Genomic DNA, 21,616 nt, shown 5'->3' with positions numbered 1-21,616 from the left:
TAAGCACTTGGACACAGACCCAGCAAAGTACTTGGAAGCACCTGCTTTACCTTTATGCTTGTTCACAGTACTTTTGATGTCAATGGGATTACTAACCCGCTTAAGTACTTTGCTGGATTAGGGCTACTGTGTTCAGTAATTTACACAATGGGAACTGATTACAAAGCATTTAAAAAACAAGGGTCTGTGCAAATAATAATTTAGTAAAAAGAAATACCATTTTTAGTTCTTCCAATTTAGCATTCTGGCAGGAGGCAGGACTTAAGAATTTCCTCTTCTCCCCTATAAATAGAAGTGAACAATATCTATTTCAATTCTCTGATGTGACTCATGTGAGTTTTCTATAACAACTGCCATCAGTTCAATATTACCCCATTCGGCTAATTGCAGCATGAAAAAATTTGCTAACTTGTAATTTTATAGATTCTCTACGAGGGAGAAAACAGCATATCGGATCATTACAATTGCCTGTTAGAAATGATCTTTCCAGAGAATTCAAATCAATAAGACCTAAGAGGCACTTTCTAAAAATAAACAAAAACACAATTTGGTTTGGTTCTTTTGTGTGAAATGTAAGCCCCACTTAGAGGAATAGTGGAAACTTGCATTGATGCCTCATAACATTTCTATGGAGAGTTGGAGACTGAATTCCATGCAGAAAGGTTACTTACTTGATTAAACTGAAAATAAAGTTGTAAAACAAGTGAGATCCATTTGTAAGGAGTTTTTTTTGTTTTGTTTTGTTTTTTATTCTTTGGATCCCTTCTCACTCTTTCTTCACTGGTGCATAATACACATACCTGGAGCAATGTCATTCTTTATATCAGGCTGTGCAAAAGCAGTGAAAACGTGTGGCTCCATGGTATTATTTTTTCTCCTAGAAAATTAAAAAAAAATCAAAATGTGGTAGAGCAAAATGAATACTGATAAGGGAATGTGCACCAAATGAAATTAATTCTTTCAGAAATTTTTGAAGTGTTTGTGAGTGACCTACCTTTAAATATGCAGGAACATATATTGAGCAATTTTTAAATTAAAATAAAGTTAGAGTATTTTCCTCTTTTTTCTATAGAAGATTAGAGCTACAGTATTAAAACAAATCTTAACCCCAGTCAATTTTGCTTAATCTGAATTAGATCAGCAAAATCCTATTTCAGTTCAGATGATAAATGCTTCAGCAGGAGACCTCAGCATGCAAGTTACAAGACAGTCAGTACTTAACTGTTTGAGATGAATAAACCAAGAACATAGCATAAGAACATAAGAACGGACATACTGGGTCAGACCAAAGGTCTGTCTAGTCCAGTATCCTCTCTGCCGACAGTGGCCAGTGCCAGATGCCCCAGAAAGAGTGAACAGAACAGATAATCATCAAGTGATCCTTCTCCTGTTATCCGTTTCCAGCCTCTGACAAACAGAAGCCAGCACACCATTCCCGACTAATAGCCATTGATGGACCTAACCTCCATGAATTTATCTAGCTCTTTTTTTAACCCTGTTATTGTCCTAGTCTTCAAAACATCCTCTGGCAAGGAGTACCACAGGTTGACTGTGCACTGCATGAAGAAGAACTTCCTTTTGTTTTAAACCTTCTACCCATTAATTTAATTTGGTGACCCCTACTTCTTATCTAACTTTTCCTTATTCACTTTTTACCACATCAGTCATGATTTTATATACTTCTAGCATATCCACCCTTAGTCTCCTCTTTTCTAAGATGAAAAGTCCCAGTCTTTTTTATCTCTCTTCATATGGGACCTGTTCCAAACCCCTAATTATTTTTGTTGCTTTTTTCTGAACCTTTTCTAATGCCAGTATATCTTTTTTGAGATGGAACGACCACATCTGTATGCAGTATTCAAGATGTGAGCATACCATGGTTTGCTCACACAGAAGCAATAAGATAGTCTCTGTCTTATTCTCAATCCCTTTTTTAATGATTCCTACATTCTGTTTGCTTTTATGACTGCCGCTACACACTGACTAGATGTTTTCAGAGAACTATCCATAATGACTCCAAGATCTTTCTCGAGTAGTTGTAGCTAAATTAGTCCCCATCATATTGTATGTATAGTTGGGATTATTTTTTCCATTTTTTTTACATTTATCAACATTAAATTTCATGTCATTTTGTCGCCCAATCGCTTAGTTTGGTGAGATCTTTTTGAAGCTCTTCAGAGTGTGCTTTGGTCTTGAGCAGTTTAGTATCATCTGCAAATTGTTCCACATCGCTGTTTACCCCTTTCTCCAGATCATTTATGAATAAGTTGAATAGAATTTGTCCCAGGACTGACCCTTGAGAGACACCACTAGTTACCTCTCTCCAGTATGAAAACTTACCATTGCTACCCTTTGTTTCCTATCTTTTAACCAGTTCTCAATCCATGAGAGGGCCTTCCCTCTTATCCCATGAGAACTTACTTTGCTTAAGAGCCTTTGGTGAGGGACCTTGTCAAATGCTTTCTGGAAATTTAAATATACTATATCCACTGGATCTCCCTTGTCCACATGCTTGTTGACCCTCTCAAAGAACTCTAGTAGATTAGTAAGGGATGATTTCCCTTTATAGAAACCATGTTGACTTTTCCCCAACAAATTATGTTTGTCTATGTGTCTGACAATTTTATTCTTTACTATAGTTTCAGCTAATTTGCCCGGTACTTATGTTAGACTCACCGGTCTGTAATTGCCAGGATTACCACTAGAGTCCTTTTTAAATATTGGAGTCACCTTAGCTATCTTTCAGTCTTTAGGTATGGAAGCTGATTTAAGGGACTGGTTACAAACCACAATTAATAGTTCCACAATTTCACAATTTCTGAGTTCTTTCAGAATCCTTGGGTGAATGCCGTCTGGTCCCGGTGACTTGTTACTATTAAGTTTGTCAATCTGTTCCAGAACCTCCTCTAACAAAATCTCAATCTGAGACAATTCCTCAGATTTGTCACCCAAAAAGAATGGCTCAGGTTTGGGAATCTCCCTAATATGCTCAGCCATGAAGACTGAAGCAAAGAATACATCTAGGTTCACCACAATGACTTTATCATCTTTGAGCACTCCTTTAGCATCTTGATCATCCAGGGGGCCCACTGGTTGTTTAACAGGCTTCCTGCTTCTGATGTACTTAGCAGATATAAAAGACTTTATGTATTTTAGTAGGAAGTTCAAAAAAGTGCAAGCTCTGACATTATTTCACTTTCCAACCACCGCTGTCCTCAAGTAAAATGGAACCACAACACATAAAGGAGATCAAATCAAAGTGTTTCTTAACATATGGAAGACTATGAAAGAGATTTTCAAAACTGGATAAGAACACAGGGAAAGGTGTGAGGTGGATTGGCTAGGAGCAAAGAGGGACAGGAACTGTTTAAGGGCAGAAAGGCAGAGGACACTCTAATCACTAGAATACCACCTAGAATTGTACCCTTCAACATTTTAAATATATCAGGGAAAGCAGAATAAGTGTCCATACAAACTCAATTCTAAAATTTCCTAATATTAAGTACTTGACTTTGCAGCCTTAACATTGTTTTAATGTAAGTTTTTATATATAACATAGAAGCTGAGAAAACTAGGCTTGCTTAATCAGGCATAGTAAAGAGCTAAAGGAGACCAAGATTTTTAAGTGTATCGTTAAAAACAGAGAAGTCTTTATTTTGTCCCATAGTGTAAGAGCAAGAGGTTACCTTATGATACTCAGGCCTGCCAACAGAGGGGTGCAAAGGAGGCAACTGCCCCGGGGTCTGACAATTCAAAAGGGCCCAGAGCTCCTGGTCGCTGCTACTGCTGCAGTGGCAGCAGCTGGAGCCCTGGGCCCCTTAAAGCTCTGTGAGGCATGCCCTCGGCAGTACTGACCCCCTCAACACTGCCCTTCCACAGGAGGCCCCACCCCTTCTAGGAGCAAGGAGCTGCCCCCACACACCTTGACCAGGGACCTGGCAAGTCTGTCAGCCCTCCTGATTACACCAATGGTAAGTAAATTTAAATTCACTATAGCAGCAAATCACATCATATACTGTAACTGGATATTAAGGGGTTGGATAACATTTGCAATCACAATATGCAAGCTAAAAAATTGGGATATTAAAATCATATGCTCCAGTTAGGGCTGTCAGTTGATTCCAGTTAATTCTTGCAAGTAACTCAACACAATTAATTGCAATTTTAAAAATGAATCGTGATTAATAACCGTTTTAATTGCTCTCTTGAATAATACAATACCAATTTAAATGTAATAAATATTTTGGTTGTTTTCCTACATTTTCAAATATGATTTCAGGTACAACACAGAATACAGATTGTACAGTGCTCGGTATATGATTTTAACACAACTTGAACTGTAAAAATGATAAGAAATAAAGCTTTTCAATTCACCTCATACAAGCACTGTAGTGTAATTTATTGTGAAGGTGCAACTTACAAAAGCAGATTATTTTTGTTACACTTCACTCAAAAACAAAACTGTGCAAAACTTTAGAGCCTACAAGTCCTCTCAGTCCTACTTCTTGTTCAGCCAATTGCTGAGACAAATAATTTTGTTTACATTTATGGGAGATAATACTTCCCACTTCTTATTTACTATGTCACCTGAAATCAAGGCATTTATGTGCCCCATATACTAAACATTCATATGCCCCGTGATCTTCAGACCCCCTTCCAGCAGACATGCTTCCCTGCTGATGACACTCATTTAAAAAATGCATTGCATTTGTGTGTGAACTCCCTGGGGGAGAATTGTATGTCTCCTGCTTTGTTTTGCCTGCATTTTGCCATATATTTCATGGTATAGAAGTTTTGGTTGATGACCCAGCACATTTTAATAACACTTTCACTGCAGATTTCACAAAACACAAACATCCCAATGTGAGATTCTAAAGATAGGGCCAAGTGCTGCAACTAATGTGACAGACTGCTAGCTAAGCCAGAGCTCTGCCACTACAGCCTGGCTGAAAAGGCCAATTGCACACAGCTGAGCAAGCCCAGGCCTGAAGGGCTAATGGAAGCAGCTGTAGGCCTAATTAGCCAGAGGGTTAAATAAAGCAACCAGAGAGGAGCAAGGAGAAAGTGTGTAGCTGAGTATGTACCCCAGGCAAGGAGTGGCTGACTGAGCTTGCTGTAATCCAAAGTTCTGTAAATAGAAGGTGATGGGAACTGACAATAAAAGGCACAGGTGACTGCACAAGAAAGGATTTCTGGCTGATTTGTGGACAAAGAAAGTGTCCCAGGGAGAGGGGCCTGTGTGAGGATCTTGCTGCACTAAGTTTAAGAATCTGATGTGTCTTCCAAATCTGAATGGGACGAAGAGTGGAGCATGCTTGCAGAAGTCTTAAAAAAGCAACACTCAGATCCAGAATATACAGAACCCCACAAAATCAGTCTTCTGACTCAGCTGGTGAAAATGAACATGCATCCATCTGCATTGCTTTGAATTGTTATTGAGCAGAAACCATCATCAGCATGGATGCAAGTTGGTCCTTGAGGCATATTTCAGGTTACATTGTACACACACAAAAAAGGCAGCATTCTCTCTTGCAAATGTAAACAAACTTGTTTTGCTGAGCAATTGGCTGAAAAAAAGAGTAGGACTGAGTGAACTTGTAGGCTCCAAAGTTTGACGTTGTTTTGTTTCTGAATTCAGAGGGGCTTTTTTTGTACATAAGTCTACATTTGTAAGTTCAACTTCCATGATAAGGAGATTTCACTACAGTACTTAGTATTTTTTCAATTTAACTAATACATTTCTTTTGCTATTTACAATGGAAATTTGTAATAGAAAATATTAAGTGAAACTGGAGTTGAAATTCCAATATTTTTGAAAATGTAGAAAATATCTAAAACATTTAAATGACACTTATTGTTTTAACAGTGCTATTGTGTAATCAATAGGGGAAGAAGTAAATTTAAAGGAAAGTGGGGTGCACTCTTAAAAAGTCAGTCACACTGTGAGACCAGGAAAGCAGTATAATCAACAGGTGAGAGATACAATGCTATTTGCAATGGATATCTGACATGGAAGACCTTTGAGGTACTGTCTCTTGCTTTGATAACTTAAAGTTCCAACTAGCATTGGGACGGTCCCCTTAGAATCCATCTCACATACTTATCTGGCCTCCATTATAAGAAAAGTACATTTGTTGTATTTTAGTATTGTACAGACTTTGATTTCTCTTTCTAAAATATGCTTAGCAAGACAATACTAACAGAAAACTATGATTAGATATTTTCTCTCATCAGTCTTGCCCAACACAATAGACACAAAGTGACTGGAGGGAATGCATTTCATCACAATGGTTGCAAAACCAAATGCCAGCTCTAGAAATACAGTTGACAAAAATAAAATAATTACAAGTCTGTACAAGAAATGGAGCATTTTACTGCCTACATGAGAGTAAGAACAGAACTACTTGAACACTGGACCATGGGAAATGAAAAATATAATTGAGTGGAAGATTTTCATATGTACTAGTGGCAATTAGAGTTGAAAGTCCTCACCCCTAACTTGAAAGGCAACGGGGGTTAGGTGTCTAACTGCCACTTTTGCTTTTCAAAATCTTTCTTCAAACTCCTAGAAGTGTTTTCTCTTCCTGTAATTGTCTCAGTTAATCGGGTACACTTCCTTTAATATTTATGGCTGAAAATAACTTAGACTGTCAACAACTCTGGGTCTCTCTATTAGCAGGCTAGTAATTAAAAACACACATGGGATATGGGGGAAGCTCCAAAATCAGACAGCACCTTTGAGAGTTTGGACACTGGCATCACAGTTTCTTCATCTGACCGGGAGAGAGTAACTCTTACCACAGAGTGGTTGTGGGGGGGCTCTTGAGACAGAGATTTCCTTACAGCCTTTAGTAAGGAGCATCAGGGGAGCTGACAGCCTCCACAAGCCTCTGGGCATGGTGGGTGGAAGCTAGCTCCACACTCCCAGAAGAGACAAGGCCTCCGTGCTGTCCTGAATGTGACGCCTCTCACCCCTAAATCATTAGAGCTGCCTGGAGTGCATGGCTCCAGCCACCATTGCTATCACAGCAGCGGCAACTGGGATCACCAGGCCCTAGGCCATTTACGCCCTGTGTGCCCTCCCCCCCCCCACCACCACCATGTTGGTGGACATGCCCGAGGCTCAGATTAGAGACTGAACTGGGACTCAGTAACAGTCGCCATTTGATTTCTATTCTCCCACCCTTGGTCCTGTGAGGGAAGAAATCTACTCTAACCTGAGACCAGGCATACTTACCTCCCCCCACACTAGCTCAGCAATGCGGACAGTCAGGGGCAGCCCATTTCCTCCCCTGGCCTGTCAATCTGCACAGGAAGTGGGGTGGGTGGAGCGGCCCTGTGGAAGTTGCCCTTCCTGCTGAGCTGGGACCCACTGTATGACTAACTCACCAGAGGAATGAGGATGCTGTGCCATACCACATCTGCCCTTCTTGCCCTCATCCTCACCCTGTCCTGCCTTCCCCTCCTCCTTCACCACAGTGTTCCTTCCCTCGCCACTTTTCTTTCCAGTTACCAAACTTCCTTCTACCGAAACCCCCCAAAAAGGGATGGCTGGAGAAATTACAGCACAAACAAGACATTGGCCACTGCCATACTGGTCACGCGGTGTGTGTATTCCCCTCCAGGTGTCTGCCTTGTCTATTAGACTGTACAGTTCAGGGACTCTCTGCTATCCTGCACAGTGCCTGTATTTGCCACTCTCTCACTCCCCACGCCTACAAGGGTTCACAATAGGGTTGCCAACCCCCTCCAGATGGTCCACGAGTCTCCTGGAATCAGCCTCAATCTCCCAGTTACTATTGAAAGCAACCTGGGATATTTCAATGGGCCAAAAGTCCAGCTGGCAGTGCAGTGGGCTAAGGCAGGCTCCCTGCTTCCCCTGGCTCCTCACAGCTCCTGGAAACAGCCAGCATGTCCCTGCAGCAAGTAGGTGCAGGGGCAGTCAGGGAGTCTCCGTGTGCTGACCTTGCCTCAAGCACTGACTCCACAGCTCCCATTAGAAACCATGGCCAATGGGAGCCCTGGAGCCAGTACCCACATGCAGAGCTGCCTGGCTGCCCCCAACTTAGGACCTGGAGGGACAGGATGGCACTTTCAGGCACCACTCAGCATGAGCCTGCCCAGAGCCTGCGTCCCACACCTCCTCCTGCACCTTCCCCTAGCCCTGAGTCCCCTCCCACACCCAAAGTCCAACCGAGAGCCTGTACCTCAAACTCCCGTCCTGCACCCAAACTCCCGAAGGAAACCAAATCCTGCACCTCCTCTGGCACCCCAACCACCTGCCCCAGACTCATCCTGGAGTCCCCTTCCACATTCTGAGCCCTTCAGCTCCAGCCCCCAGCCAGCCTCTCCTCCCACTCCCAATCCAGGGAAAGTGAGTGAGGGTGGGGGATAACGCGCAATGGAGGGAGGGGGCTGGAGTAGTGATGGAGACTGGAGAAAGGGTGGGGTAGGGGCAGAGCAAGCAAGGGCGCCATTTCGGGAGGCATAGTGGGGCAGCAGCCGTGCGCACCGGGACGCAGCTTCCTTTTCTTCCCGTTCCCCTGACTATCAGGGAGCAAAGAGAAAGTACTTGCATTCCAGGATTTAATCCCCTGCCCCCTCCCTTCACCAGCCAGGAGTGAGAGGCATGCACAGAGGCCACGTCCTTTCCCCTCACTCCCTGACAGGGGGACGGGGGCTGCTGCCCTCCTGGCCTCCCAAAATGGTGCCCTGGAGAGCAAGAGCGCTTGGGTTTGTGCGATTAGGCAGTTGACAACCTGGGTGCAGAATGCTGTGGGGTTGGGTCCTGGGAACCCTGACTCTGATTGATTAAGGAGCTGTGTGGACATGCTGGAAAACCAGGGAGGACCTCATACAAATGTCTGACAAACTGGCAAGATTCTGAGCACCTACTGCTACAGGGGTTGCAGATCTCTGCCTGTCACAGGAAGTTCTTGACGTCATGCATGAACAGGCCTGAGATTAAAAATTGGTGGCAGCAAATGTAAATACACTCTTCGGGCTCAATGATCGGCTCAGCTGAGAACTGAGGGCCTCAGCATTTCAGAGGATCATTAGTTATTATAATAACGATGCATTCTGGATCAGGCTCCACATTACAATCTAGTGGCCCAACTGCAGCTCGTGAGCCCAGTGTGATTCTTTTACAATTATAGTGCAGCTCAGGATACCCACCACTCCTTCCTATTTGGCTTCTGCCCCGCAGTGGGGTGCAGGATTTCTGCCCAATGGAGGGGGGCTCAGAGCTCCAGCCCCTTGGAAGGCCCCTGTCAGGATTTGGTGCCCTGTGACCCCACCACCCTGCCACATCTGTGAAGATTATTGTACGTGGCTTGGTGGGCCAGTAAGTTTGAGTACCCCGGCTCCAGCAAAAAGCTCAAAAATTTGATACAGTAAGTTTCAGTGCTAAACAACTCCCCTCCCACCTCTGGATGTCTGTACACGTCCCAGACAACTGCCTGCACTAACATCATGGGGGCACGTGAATGCATTTGGAATCTTTTTTCTATTTCAGTTCCTTAATTGTGTTGTGGGAGGTGGAGAGTGTTTGCTGCTCTGCAGACCATGTTTTCTATGTTTCCTTTACTACCAGGCCACTTTCTCTGGCACTGCATCCAGGCATGCATTGTATACTTGTACCTGATGAACACCACTTGGAATAAAACAAATACTAGAAGAGCGATCTGGAATTTTTAAATCATACTGGCCTTACTTTTCACTCTTCCAGAAAAATGGCATCTGTTGGTTCTCTGTTACGGAGACAATATCATAAATGTAGATCTCAAAGACCAGAACTATTCATTTTTCTGCAATCTCTAGGACTAGTTAATGAAAGTTTTTAGCGAGGTCAAAAATTGCTAGAATACTACAAGCTGTAGTGCAGCAGTTCCTTAATGGCTGAAAATAGCAGATAAGATGGTTCTGGTAGAAAAATAACCAATTGTATTAATAGTTCAAATTACCTAGCTTTTCCTCTACTTCCCCTTCACAGTCTGGTTCCCCAAATTTCCCCTGAACTATTGCTTATGTTTTTACTGCTCCTAATTATACTTTACCATAATATACATGAAACACTTACTTTTGCAGATGAAGACACCAAGAAGTTTGAATTGATTTATTTCCTGCTGGAACAAGCCAAAAGCAGTATTCCAAATAAGCTCAAAATTAGTGCCAAACAAAAGGCTTTTGAGTCTGAAAAAATAAACCTTGCACGTGCGAGGATTTAATTAATCCACCTAAGTTTATCCTGCTGCTGTTTGTTAGAACACCACCGTGAGACAAGATGGTAGGAAACAAAGAGGAAGACTAGCTCTTTGCACTCAGTTTAGAACAGTCCCTTACTTCCTCCTTTTGCACTGTGGGTTTTTTTTTTCAAGAGAATTTTTGCTTGTTAGCAACAGAAAGAGAGGCTGTTTGGCTAATGTGCATATAATCAATGTGCATGTGAACATTTTATATAAAAGTACTGATACCATGTTGCTTTTAATTCTTCAAAAGTGTCACTCGAGGGGGTCAATTCGAAGCAAGGTCATGGGAAAAGAGCATGAAACCTATCAGATGATGAAGTTTTGGGCAGCTTTGTGTTGAAATTGCTGCCTTCCATTCAAAGCAGCTTGAAGATTATCAAGACGAAAGTTACACACAGTTCTTAAGTTACTTTTGAAAAACGAAACCACAATTCTGTTCAGACCCTGATGGCAGCAAGTATAGTCTCTACTAGGCTACGTCTAGACTGGCATGATTTTCCGGAAATGCTTTTAACGGAAAAGTTTTCCGTTAAAAGCATTTTCAGAAAAGCGCGTATAGATTGGCACGGACGCTTTTCCACAAAAGCACTTTTTGCAGAAAAGCGTCTGTGGCCAATCTAGTCGCGCTTTTGTGCAAAAAAGCCCCGATCGCCATTTTCGCGATTGGGGCTTTTTTGCGGAAAACAAATCTCAGCTGCCTACAATGGCTCTTTTGCGCAGAAGTTTTGCGCAAAAGGGACTTTTGCCCGAACGGGAGCAGCATAGTATTTCCGTAAAAAGCACTGATTTCTTACAGTAGGAAGTCAGTGCTTTTGCGGAAATTTCAAGCAGCCAGTGTAGACAGCTGGCAAGTTTTCCGGAAAAGCAGCTGATTTTCCAGAAAAACTGGCCAGTCTAGACACAGCCCTAGTGTCTACAATAATGGCAGTAAATGTAAATTAAAATATACAGTAAAATGTACATAAAACACTGTCTCTGTTTCTCACGTCTCCCCTTCCCCTGCCTCAAATATCCAGAAATCAAAAGCATTAGGCAGTTGTTGCTCTTCTGTGCTGCATGGCACCTGCTATTCTACATTCCTGGGCAATGCATTACGTCTATTTCCCCAGCTTAGTAGAAAAGTTACATGCAACACTCATTTTCTTCAGGCTCTTCTTCCAAGTGGTGATTGTAATTTTTTAAAACTTGCATGGAGATGGAAAACAAACCTGGAGCCCTCTGCAAATCCACACAATGGGATAAGAAGCCACTGTCACAAATGAAGTCAATCTGTTGTAATGGTATTCAGATTCCCCTATGTTTTGCTTTGCATCCTAGACAATAAGTGGCAATTCTGGAATATTATATGGAATATTATAACCAAGTCAAAATGGAACAGAGATATTCAGTCAATGAACTCATAGGTATTGACAGCTCAGCATGGAATGCTTGATTTTGGACCACAGGGGTAAACTTCCATTGTCCCCTCACAGATTCACCCCATGTGCAGGGAGAAAAATAAAATCATACACGCAAAACAAGGATATGCTATCTTCCTATTAATCCATGAGCAAGGCCCATGTCACAGGCACTAGCTTGGGTAAAGGTATAAAAAAAATCAAGTAAAAGAGACAAAGCAGTGAGCAAAAGAAGAGAGACACACAAGGCCATCTGGAGATGCTGTTGGCACCTTCAGAAAAACCCTCTTTGACATCAGTGGTGGTGAGGAGGTTTGACGGAAGGAAATCTGTCCCAAATCAGAAGGTTTTAAATTGCCAACATGGATTGGGACTTGATTTTTCACAGGTATTTAGATATGTAAAAGATGTAGCTAGGTGCCTGGCAGCGTTCCCTGTAATTTTTCCCACTCCTGAGCAGAATGTTCTTATGTGCATCAGTGCGGAGGTGCTGTGCAACACGAAAGTGCTGTGACATCATCTTCATTTGGTGCACATAAAAAAATTCACATGGTGGGAGTGGGGTCAAGGGGCTCTGAGTGTGGGAAGGGGCTCAGAGCTGGGGCAGAAGGTTGGGGTGCAGAAGTGTGAAGGCTCCACCTAGAGATGCAGGTTCCAGAGTGAGGCTGAGCTGAGGGGCTCAGGGCTGGGAAAGAGGGTTGGGGTGCAAGGGCTCTGGCTGGGGGTGTAGGCTCTGGGATGGCACTAGGGATGAGGGGTTTGAGGTACAGGAGGGAGATCCAGGTTTGGGGAAGGGCTATGAGCTGGGTGTTGGAGTGCAGGAGAGGGTACAGGCTCTGGGCTGGGAGTGTGGGCTTTGGGGTAGGGCCAGGGATGAGGGCTTTGGGGAGCAGGAGGGTACTCAGGGCTGGAAGGGGCACTAGGTGGGGCAAGGGTTTGGATCTTGAGCTTACCTGGGTGCTCCGCTAGCCACTTCAGCTCTAAGCTGAGGCAGAGGGCACCCCTCATCAGCATCAGGACTTAGAGAGAGGGGTCTCTCCCTGCTCCAACACTGATACCCTGAGCAGGGCTTAATGTGAAGCTGTGCAGCCCCACAGTTTAGAGGAAACTTAGGTGCCTGGTAGGATTTTCAAGTGTGAGAGCAGCTCTGGGGATTAGTTGGGGTGTAGGCCTTTAGAAAGGCTCGCTGTCCAGCTATTTGTGTCATTAGACATCTACAGTAAATGCTTTTGACAGCCTGGCTCGTGAGGGGCCACTGAAAGTAAACAAAAGCCAGGCTCTTATGCGCTTGTGAAAATGGAACTCAGGTTCTTTTAAAAAACATGGTCGGTGTCTAAAGAAAAATCTCTTTTACATTTAGGTATTTTACTGATAGGGAAAATTGTGGTTATGCTGCAGAACAGAACGCTGCATCTCTCTCGTAAGTAGGATACAGAGACACCCACAAGTTAGCTGATTAAATATTTTCTTTATGAAGTCAGAAAGGGCAAAATTGTTCTTTAGGGTAGAATATTTAGATTTTCTCCTAGTCTAACATTTAGAAATATTATAATGGTCTTACGGGTGGGGAAAGCCTGTGAGTTCGTATCCATCCACTTACCAATGCACGATGAGTCCCAGAAATAAATTCAAGTGGCTAGTCCAATTTAGTTTTAAGTCTCATAAACAATAAGACTCTCCCCCACTTCCATTGGGAGATTATTCCACGGCCCAAGGGGGCTCACTCTTATAGCCCTATGCAATATTTAGTTAAATTTTTCTTTTCTTAAAATGTCACATTTTTACTCCAAGTTACAGCCTCAACCATGTCTCTGTTCCTCGCCATCACAGAATGGTACATGATTGCCATTCTGCTCCCACAGATAGTCTCCCACTGGCTATTGAACGTAATCATGGAGGTTTTAATAGCATATTTGACATTACATCGTGTTGGGGGGGAAAAATTTCCTAAAACAGCTTTCTTAAATTCCTAAAAATTCCAAAAACAGCTTCAGAATTGCCATCTCTCTTTATCATTCAGCCAAACTAACTGGGATTTTGTGCCTACAACCTGCCTCTCATTAACTTACACATTTGCAGGTGCTAGTCTACAATTCTCCTCCAATGTGCCCCAATTTAAGCACAACAATCCAGGGATGGGCAATAATTTTTGATGGGGGGGGTACTCAAAAATTTTGCGAAGTGGTCAAGGGCTGCACTCTTCCATGATATTAATGGAGGAAGTTTGGGGTCTGGGATGGAGGTTGGGTGCAGAAGGGAGCTTGGGGGAGGGGACTAGGGTGCAGGAGGGAGAGTGGGGTCTGGGAGGGAGTTTGAGTGAAAGAGGGGATTGTGATCTGGGGCACCCAACTGGCCAACTACCCATTGGATGATTGAAAGTAACTTTCATTCAAAGAAGTGGCTGACAGGACAAATAAGGGGCTGCAGCTTTCTGGCCACTGAGAGCTCTTGCGTATATGGATGCAGGAGCAGGGCAGAGGACTGGGGATGGGAAGAGCTGGGGTGCCAGAGGTAGGCTCTGTCCAGGAGACTTACCTGAGTGACCCTGGACCAGCAGCCCAGCACGTTTCTCAGGCAGGCAGGGAGCCTACCCTGCCCCCACGCAGGCTGCAGGGCTATGTGCCTGTGTGAATAACTATGAGACGGAGGGGAGGGGGACATGGTGCTTTGTGTACTGTCTGTCATTAAAACAGGCAGCTCCAATTGGCTGGTTTCTGGCCAGAAATCAGCCAATGGGATTGTGCTGGGGGCAGCAGCAGTGCCTGAAGCCTTCTCCCCTCCCCCAGGGTTCTCAGTTTTTAAAGAGAAATGGCCTCGCAGCTGCTTTTCTGAACAGCATGTGGGTGGGACACATCAAGCAGGGAGCCTGCCTAGGGCTCACTGCAGCATCCACAGGCCGGATCTGGGGGCTTGGCAGGCTGGATCCAGCCTACAGGCTGTATTTTGCCCAGGTTTGCATGGTCTCTAAACAAGGGGGCTGGAACAAGCTGTATAGTGGAGGTGTCGAGATCCATTGACCCAAACTGTAAACCCTCTGTGTGATGGAAACCACTTCAAGCTGGGGAGTGCTACTTAGCTCCAATACCTATAAATCTAACAAGTGAGTGATGCTAGGCCCATCCTACACATCCTGGACCAGTTAATATGGATCAGAAGGGGCCCATTAACCTTAGATAAACTTTGGGTCCACTCCAGGAATAGTGATAGGGCCTAATGATAGAGGAAGCAGAGCTTGTGGTAAAGGAGGGAAGTTGGGATAACATTGTAAAGCCAGGAAGTGAGGCCAGGCAAGGAGTGTAGGCAGCAGATCTGCAGTTACTGTCTAGAATAAAGATGTTGGCCGGGGACAAGGAGGAGAGCCAGGGGGCAAGTCAACCCTGGTATCCTGCCCTAGATGAGGGAGTCATTCTTATAGGGTTGCCAGGTGTCTGGTTTTCAGCCCTGACAGCTCCAGTTAGCACTGCTGAAGGTCAAGAGTCCGGTTGGTGAGGTTGGCAGGCTCCTTCCATGGCTTTGCACAGCTCCCTAGAAGTGGCAACATAGCTCCCCAGCTCCTAGGTGAAGGTGCAGCCAGGGGGCTCCAGACACCGCACCTGCCTCTCCCCAGGAACCTCAGCCAATGAGAGCTGTGGGGGCAGGAAGAACATAGAGGCACCTGGACGTACTTCCACTGAGGAGCAGAGACATGTTGCCTTTTTCAGGGAGATACCCAAGGTGAGCACCCCTCCCCAATCCAGCACCCTGAAACCCCTTCCGCATCCCAAACCCCCATCCTCAGCCACCTTTTACACTCTGCATCCCATACCCCCTTCAACGCTCTGAATCTCTCAGCCTAGAGCCTGCAACCCCCCCCCCCCCCCAAGCTCAGGGCCAAAACCTTTGCCCCAGCCCAGAGCCCCCTCCAAAACTCTTCATCCCAGGCCCAGAGCCCTCACCCCTCCCACATCCCAAACACCTATCTCCAACCCTTCCGACACACCCTCTCCCACACATCAAACTCCTCACCTCCAGCCCCTGCTCCCAAGCCAAAGCTCTCACCCCTTCACACCCCAACCCACCGCCCCAGCCCTGAGAAAATGGTGGAACGTGAGAGGAGACAGAGTGGGAGAGTGGGACCTCTGAGAAGGGGCAGGGCAAAGGGGGCTTGGTTTTGTGCAATTAGCAACTTGGCAACCCTAGAATCTTATGAGAGGCCTAGGAGGTGAAATGCCCCTGGGGAGTAGAGGGCACTGTGGGGGTAAACCTGAAGATGGAGAGGTGGGGTAGGAAGGAGCCTAATGACTGCAATAGCAGCCACTAGGCTAGAACCCTGAGCAGCAGGCAGCCAGTGGCAAAGAGGTACAAGAGCTGGAGTTGGAAAAAGAAGACTGCCAGCTCAAATGCTGGACTGTCCGGTTCAAAACCGGACACCTGGCAACCCTACTGAAAGAACTTATGGACAGCTTGTCTGGTGGGATGTCATTGCCCTTGGCGAGCGGGGGAAGACTATTCAGTGACTAGCCGAAAGGCTAAATCAGTAAGAGGAAGTACTCCAAGTCATGGACAGGGGAGCACTGATGGTGAGAGAGCAACTGAAGGCAAGGGCCACCACAAGCTAATTCCCAGAGCCAGGCAGAAGAAAGTGCTCCTGCCCTGGACTCCTTTATATGCTGTCCTTCTAGTGCCAAAGAAACAGACTGTCATGTGCCTGCTCTGTTTTTAAGGCTGATGCAGACCAATATCACATTGGCCTCTTGGAAAATAGGCAGGATGGCTCTTGTCTTCATCAAATACATTCTTCATTCAGGTCCTTCCTTTTATTATGACTTCATCCATTAAACAAGCCAAAAAAGAGCCAGAACGTTATGCAATCATCATTTATTAGAATAAATACAGTTGTCACAAACCATGCATTAAGTTCCACAACATTCCTGCTGTGACTTTAGAAAACATAGAATTGCATTGTAATTTGCTTACAGTACACTACTTTTACACGCTCTCTAAGCCACACTTGTCCAAGGTATGACAACAAGTGCAGTATCTGAACTGAAAGGTTGTTTTGGGCAAGGGGGTGGGGGGGAGGGAGAGGGGTTATGTTTAGTAATAAATCCAGAGTGAACATTAAAAAAATAGTAGGAAAGATTCTGAAAATGCATTAATATACAAAGCACTGGGTTTCTATTAGGGGAAAACCAAAAAGTTCTGAAAGTTTTTATGCTGATGTAAACTCTGCCTTTGTTGTTATTTGTGATCTTGTGACATTAGGACACAGCTGATGATAGCTCAGGCCTCTGAGCCACAGAACCAGCTGTAACACAACTGGCTTGAACTGAACCTGCAGTTCTGATGGTGAAAATACCAGGCACGTTACATAGACTGTAAAGGCAGCCAATCTCATTAACAATATATTAATGTGGAAGCTTGAATGCAGGGCATGCAGTATTCAAGAACAATGCAACAAGCCTCAGAATTCCCTTGCTTTCTCTACCCAACTCTACGCTATGAGGCATAATTCAAAACTTCCAGTAACAAACAAAATATTAGCTGTCCTGTCCTTTAGCACTGATGGGGTGAAGCCTCTATTTTTAAACATTAAATCCAAAACATATTAGCCCATTACAGCCCACACATTAAGCAGGTCATAGACTAGGAATGAAAATAAGCAATAGTAGCTGTGGTTGGAGAGCTATATCAAGAGGTTTAAAACTCGGGGAAGCCCTTAAGTTAAAAGCATCCTGTTGGCAATTTGCCCATGTCATCAAGGTCCCAAACCTGGCAAGAGTACTCAAGCAAAGACTAACTAATAGCCCAGTGGTAAGAGCACTCATGTAAGATGTGCAAGACCAAGTTCAGTGCAAACCAGCACTCTACCTCAGTTGGAGGGGGGAGACCTGAATTCAGGCCCCCCCCAACTCCTAGGTGTAGCACTAATTGCTGGGCTATTAAGTTTCCTGGGGTGGGGATCTCCCGCTCTCCAATTGAAGCTTTTCCCACTTCATAGACAATATTTGAGTCAAAGCAGGAATTTAGAGTAATTGAGCAGGAAGGTTGAGGATCTAAATTTTGGCCTTAGATGCCCAAAGTGCCAGTTAAGCGCCTAAATTCCTTTGTGAATCTAGTCCTTACAATTTAACTCATTAGTTCTTTAGTCACCATAGCATCTTCCATGGTAGATGCGAGCTGAATTTCTAACAGAAACAAGTAGAAACCTTCTCCCACTTTTTCCCCCCCTCACAGTAACCCCATTAGGCTACTTTTAGACATCAGAAAGAAACCTTAAAAAAAGATGTTTTCTCCCTTTGCAAGGTCACTGCTAAAGTATCAAGAAACAAAAATGTCAATGAAGAGAAGAAACTCTTCTGTATAATTACACCACAGTTCACAGTAAGGGGATACATGTTTCCTATTGCTCTTTAAACATGAAGGGTAAATACAGACCTGGTATAAGCAGATGCATTTTATTTGTAATCAATGAAAGATGGGCCTCTGCTTATAACAGGACTGTACTTGGCCCAGAAAATGCAGTAATACATTCTTCCTTGATAGGCCACTCTGTTAATTGCTTTACATAAAACCTGGCAGCCCATAACATGTGATTAATGTGATAAATAGAAAACAATAATATAGTGGTTCTGAATCTTTCCTCCACACTCTGAGGGAAGGAATGCTCTAAGGTACATAGCCTACAAATAACTTACTTTAAAATGATAATACTATTTCTTTTAAAAGCCCTGCCCATAATCTGCTCATCCCAAACACATCCTAACCTTGCCTTCTTTGTACATTTAACTACATTGCATCATTAGACAGTCTCTACACTCGGGTGAAATCCATCAAGTGCTGTAAAGGTGTCTTATGACAAAGCAGATACATTCAAAGGGTCTATTCTTCTCAAGCCAAACTCCCACTGACCCCACTGGTAATTTTGCCTAAGGACTACAGCACTGGGTCCAGAACTCATAGCAGTAGCGAAGTATCACTGGGATTGTGGGATGAAGTTAACTCAGCCCTGGGATCACACCTCTAAACTGCTCCAAATCCAGTGCAAGTCCCATGGGTTTGATACTGGGGTACACAATACAGTTTTGCTCACTGTAAACCCAGGAGACGGAGACAACATCGTATTGAAAAATGACTTGTCTCCATTTAATATTTAAGACAAAAACAACAGTTTTGTTTACAGACCTTGGGCTCTGAAATATTATAACTGCCATTGCCTTTAATGAGAGCAGAAGCGGACACATTAGCTTTTCCCCAAGAAAGTAAAAGTCAACCTTGCACCTCAAAGCAATCAAACTGTCATTCCCCCGGTTCATTCCACAAATGGTTAAAAAAACTGCACAAATCCAGCCAGGCCATCCATTCTTGACCAGCTCCTGACAGCGCTGATCCAGTGACTGCACATTTTAAAGTGTGACTGCAGCTCCCTCCTCAGCACAAAAGGAGGGGAGAAAAGCAGCCATGGCCAGATTTGTCAATCATTCCATTTCCAGGCTAATCGTGCGTAAACATCAAGTGGAAATAATACTGGGTGGTATGAGGTTAACATGAAAGGTAGGAAAAGCTCTCCTGGGTTCTTGCGTACAGTTTCAGCTGGTGTCCTTGGAAACAAATACAGTGACACACACAAGCCTTAATGGAAACCATGGAGTTTCCAAATACATTACAATGAAAGTATTTTGTATTTCTAACACTCAAGCCTAGTGTATTTTCCACTAGCAATGGTAACCAAGTAGTTTACTAAAGAAAGTACATAAAGGCATTGCCCCATCAAGGCAGATTCAAGTTTTTCCTGTTTATCCAAGTAGCTAGTATAACATTTCTTTATCAACAGAACAAGAAAGCTTGCTGACCTTAGCAAACAGACCCACTAGTATCTCAGAGCACAAATGTAAAAACGATATTCAAACGATATTTCAAACAATATTTGTAACAAACACACAGACTATTTTCAGCGGGCATATCATGCAAAAAGTTACATAGAGATAATATGAACAAAAGGAGGAATGCTATCATGCAGCATGGAATAAAGTGTAAGGCACAAAGGGAACATAAAGGGTATTTTGTTTTTCCCTTTTTCCCCTCTAAGGAGATTGTGAAGATTAGCAACTCAGCAGCTTTCAGAGTCACTCAACATTCTTGTACTTCGTGAACAGGTTGTATAAAACTCTGAGGGTAGACTTCAGATCCAGGTTAACAACATCTGTGAAAGAAAAAAAGAGAGACATTCTTAGGTTGTTTTAGTGCTACCTCCCAGTTTCCTCTTAATGAAAGGGTCTTCTGATCTGTGAACTTAAAAGAATACAAACAAATCAATTTGAAAAAAAAATCTAGTTTCCTTGGATAGCATCATATGATAGACTTGTCCATTACTTTAATCACTGATCTTTTTAAACGTCTATCTGGAGGGAAAAAAATAAGAAAACCCCCCATTCCTGCCTGATCTACAATCTATCGCAGCCTGAAGGGTTCTTCTGTCTCAGACCCGATATCTCCATCTTAGATACCATGTCGCAGCTTTAACAACTTCTAGTTAGTTTCTACCAGGGACATTGCTAACCAAGGGTCCAGAGTAAGGATTTAAGTCCCAATTGTATACTTCATGTGAGGTTCTGGAGGACCCAACATAACTCCACCATGTAGAACCTCTGCAATGAGTTGCTAGGCGGTAAGCAGCACTTAAAACTCCTGCTTTGTGCGTGCCAAACCTTCCTGCATCCCCTCTCGCTGTGCTGGAGTGTAGGTACATTTCCATCTGAGCAAGGATGGGGAGAGTGAATCAACAGTTACAGTCCACCAAAACCACAGACCTTCCTCCCCTCTCCCCCCCCCCCATTCTCCGCCTTTGCAAATTTCAAGCTTATAGCTCATCGGTTTGGCATTCTCCCACCTCAGATGCACAACAGAGAAAGAGCTTCTCTTTTTCTGTCCTGTTTTTTGATGATAACAGAGAGGAAGTGCCACAGAGAAGTACATTACAAAGGCTGCAAGGGGGACATGTGTCACAGAGTGCCCTTGCAAGACAGAATCTCCCAACATCAGCAGCGCAATAATGGGGAAAAATGGTAGGTAAAGATATGGGAAAAGATGAGGACAGGAAGGAAAAATAGAATGAACAGGAAGAGGAAAAACATATAAAACAGAGAATAGGGCAGCAGCACCTCAGAGACTAGCTATCATGAGCTCTCATGGGCACAATCCACTTCTTCAGACGACCCCTCAGAAATAGGAAACAAATTGAGGAGAAACCTTTTCGAGAGAGGAATGCAAATGCAGGTGAACAAAATTGCAAATGAAACACGGATTTGAATTTCCCGCGCTTCTTTTGCATAATCGAAGTCCGGCCGCTTTTTCAAAATACTCTATTTCGAGATTAAAAAAAGCTGTGTAGATGCAGTTATTTCGAGAAAAAAAACCCTTTTTTCAAAATAACCCTTACTCCTTATAAAATGAGGTTTAAGGGTTATTTCAAAAGAAGGGTTTTTCTCCAAATAACCACACCAACATACCCTATTTCGAGATAAAAAATGCTATTTCAAAAAAGTGGCCGGCCGCGATTATGCAAATGAAGCATGGGAAATTCAAATCCACGCTTCATTTTCAATTTCGCTCGCCTGCATTTGCTTTCCTCTCTCGAAAGAAGAATGCAGTGTAGACATACCCTCGGAGGTTTAGCAGAATTCTCTCTGTAGATCAACGTTTTCCAGAAGTCTTAGGAAGCTGTTTAACACCCCAGCAGCACAACACTCCCAAAGGGCCTGGGAATATGCTGGTACATCATTCTGAGGCAACTAGATATGTTGCGCAGAGACAGATTTGAATGTGAATTTCGCCTGAAAGAGCCATGTTTCCTACCAGCCCCAGCTTCCGCAATCAGCAAGCCAAGGGGAGGGATCTTCGCTGTAGGCCAGAGAAACCTTTAGGCAGCCAACCTATTGGTGCTTGCAGACAACTTGAAGTGCCAATACCAAACACATAGCTCTGGCAGTG

At 43.9% G+C, this 21,616-nt stretch overlaps 2 protein-coding genes across 7 annotated transcripts in view; both read right to left on the bottom strand.

Moving 5' to 3' along the window:
• Nucleotides 1-10,315, bottom strand: part of PARVG (parvin gamma) — a 38,011-nt gene extending 27,696 nt beyond the window's left edge. Inside the window, exons 1-3 of one of the 3 annotated variants that reach the window (XM_075899659.1) lie at nt 10,082-10,315; nt 801-877; nt 218-282 (exon numbers count right to left, since the gene is read on the bottom strand). In XM_075899659.1, coding sequence (XP_075755774.1) covers nt 218-282; nt 801-861 — 126 coding nt within the window. In that variant the 5' untranslated portion in view covers nt 862-877; nt 10,082-10,315. Of the gene's footprint in view, nt 1-217; nt 283-671; nt 757-800; nt 878-10,081 lie in introns of those variants that run through there. The other 2 variants (XM_006127732.4, XM_014575793.3) reach the window with 2 other exon arrangements.
• A 6,174-nt stretch (nt 10,316-16,489) lies between these two features.
• Nucleotides 16,490-21,616, bottom strand: part of PARVB (parvin beta) — a 90,291-nt gene continuing 85,164 nt past the window's right edge. For all 4 annotated transcript variants that reach the window (XM_006127729.4, XM_075899641.1, XM_006127730.3 and 1 more), the window contains exon 13: nt 16,490-19,829. In XM_006127729.4, the coding sequence (XP_006127791.1) occupies nt 19,753-19,829 (77 nt within the window). In that variant the 3' untranslated portion in view covers nt 16,490-19,752. The remainder of the gene's footprint in view (nt 19,830-21,616) is intronic.

Source organism: Pelodiscus sinensis, chromosome 1, assembly GCF_049634645.1.
Source record: "Pelodiscus sinensis isolate JC-2024 chromosome 1, ASM4963464v1, whole genome shotgun sequence".
Lineage (NCBI taxonomy): Eukaryota > Metazoa > Chordata > Testudines > Trionychidae > Pelodiscus > Pelodiscus sinensis.
This window is presented reverse-complemented; position numbering and strand designations above follow the sequence as displayed.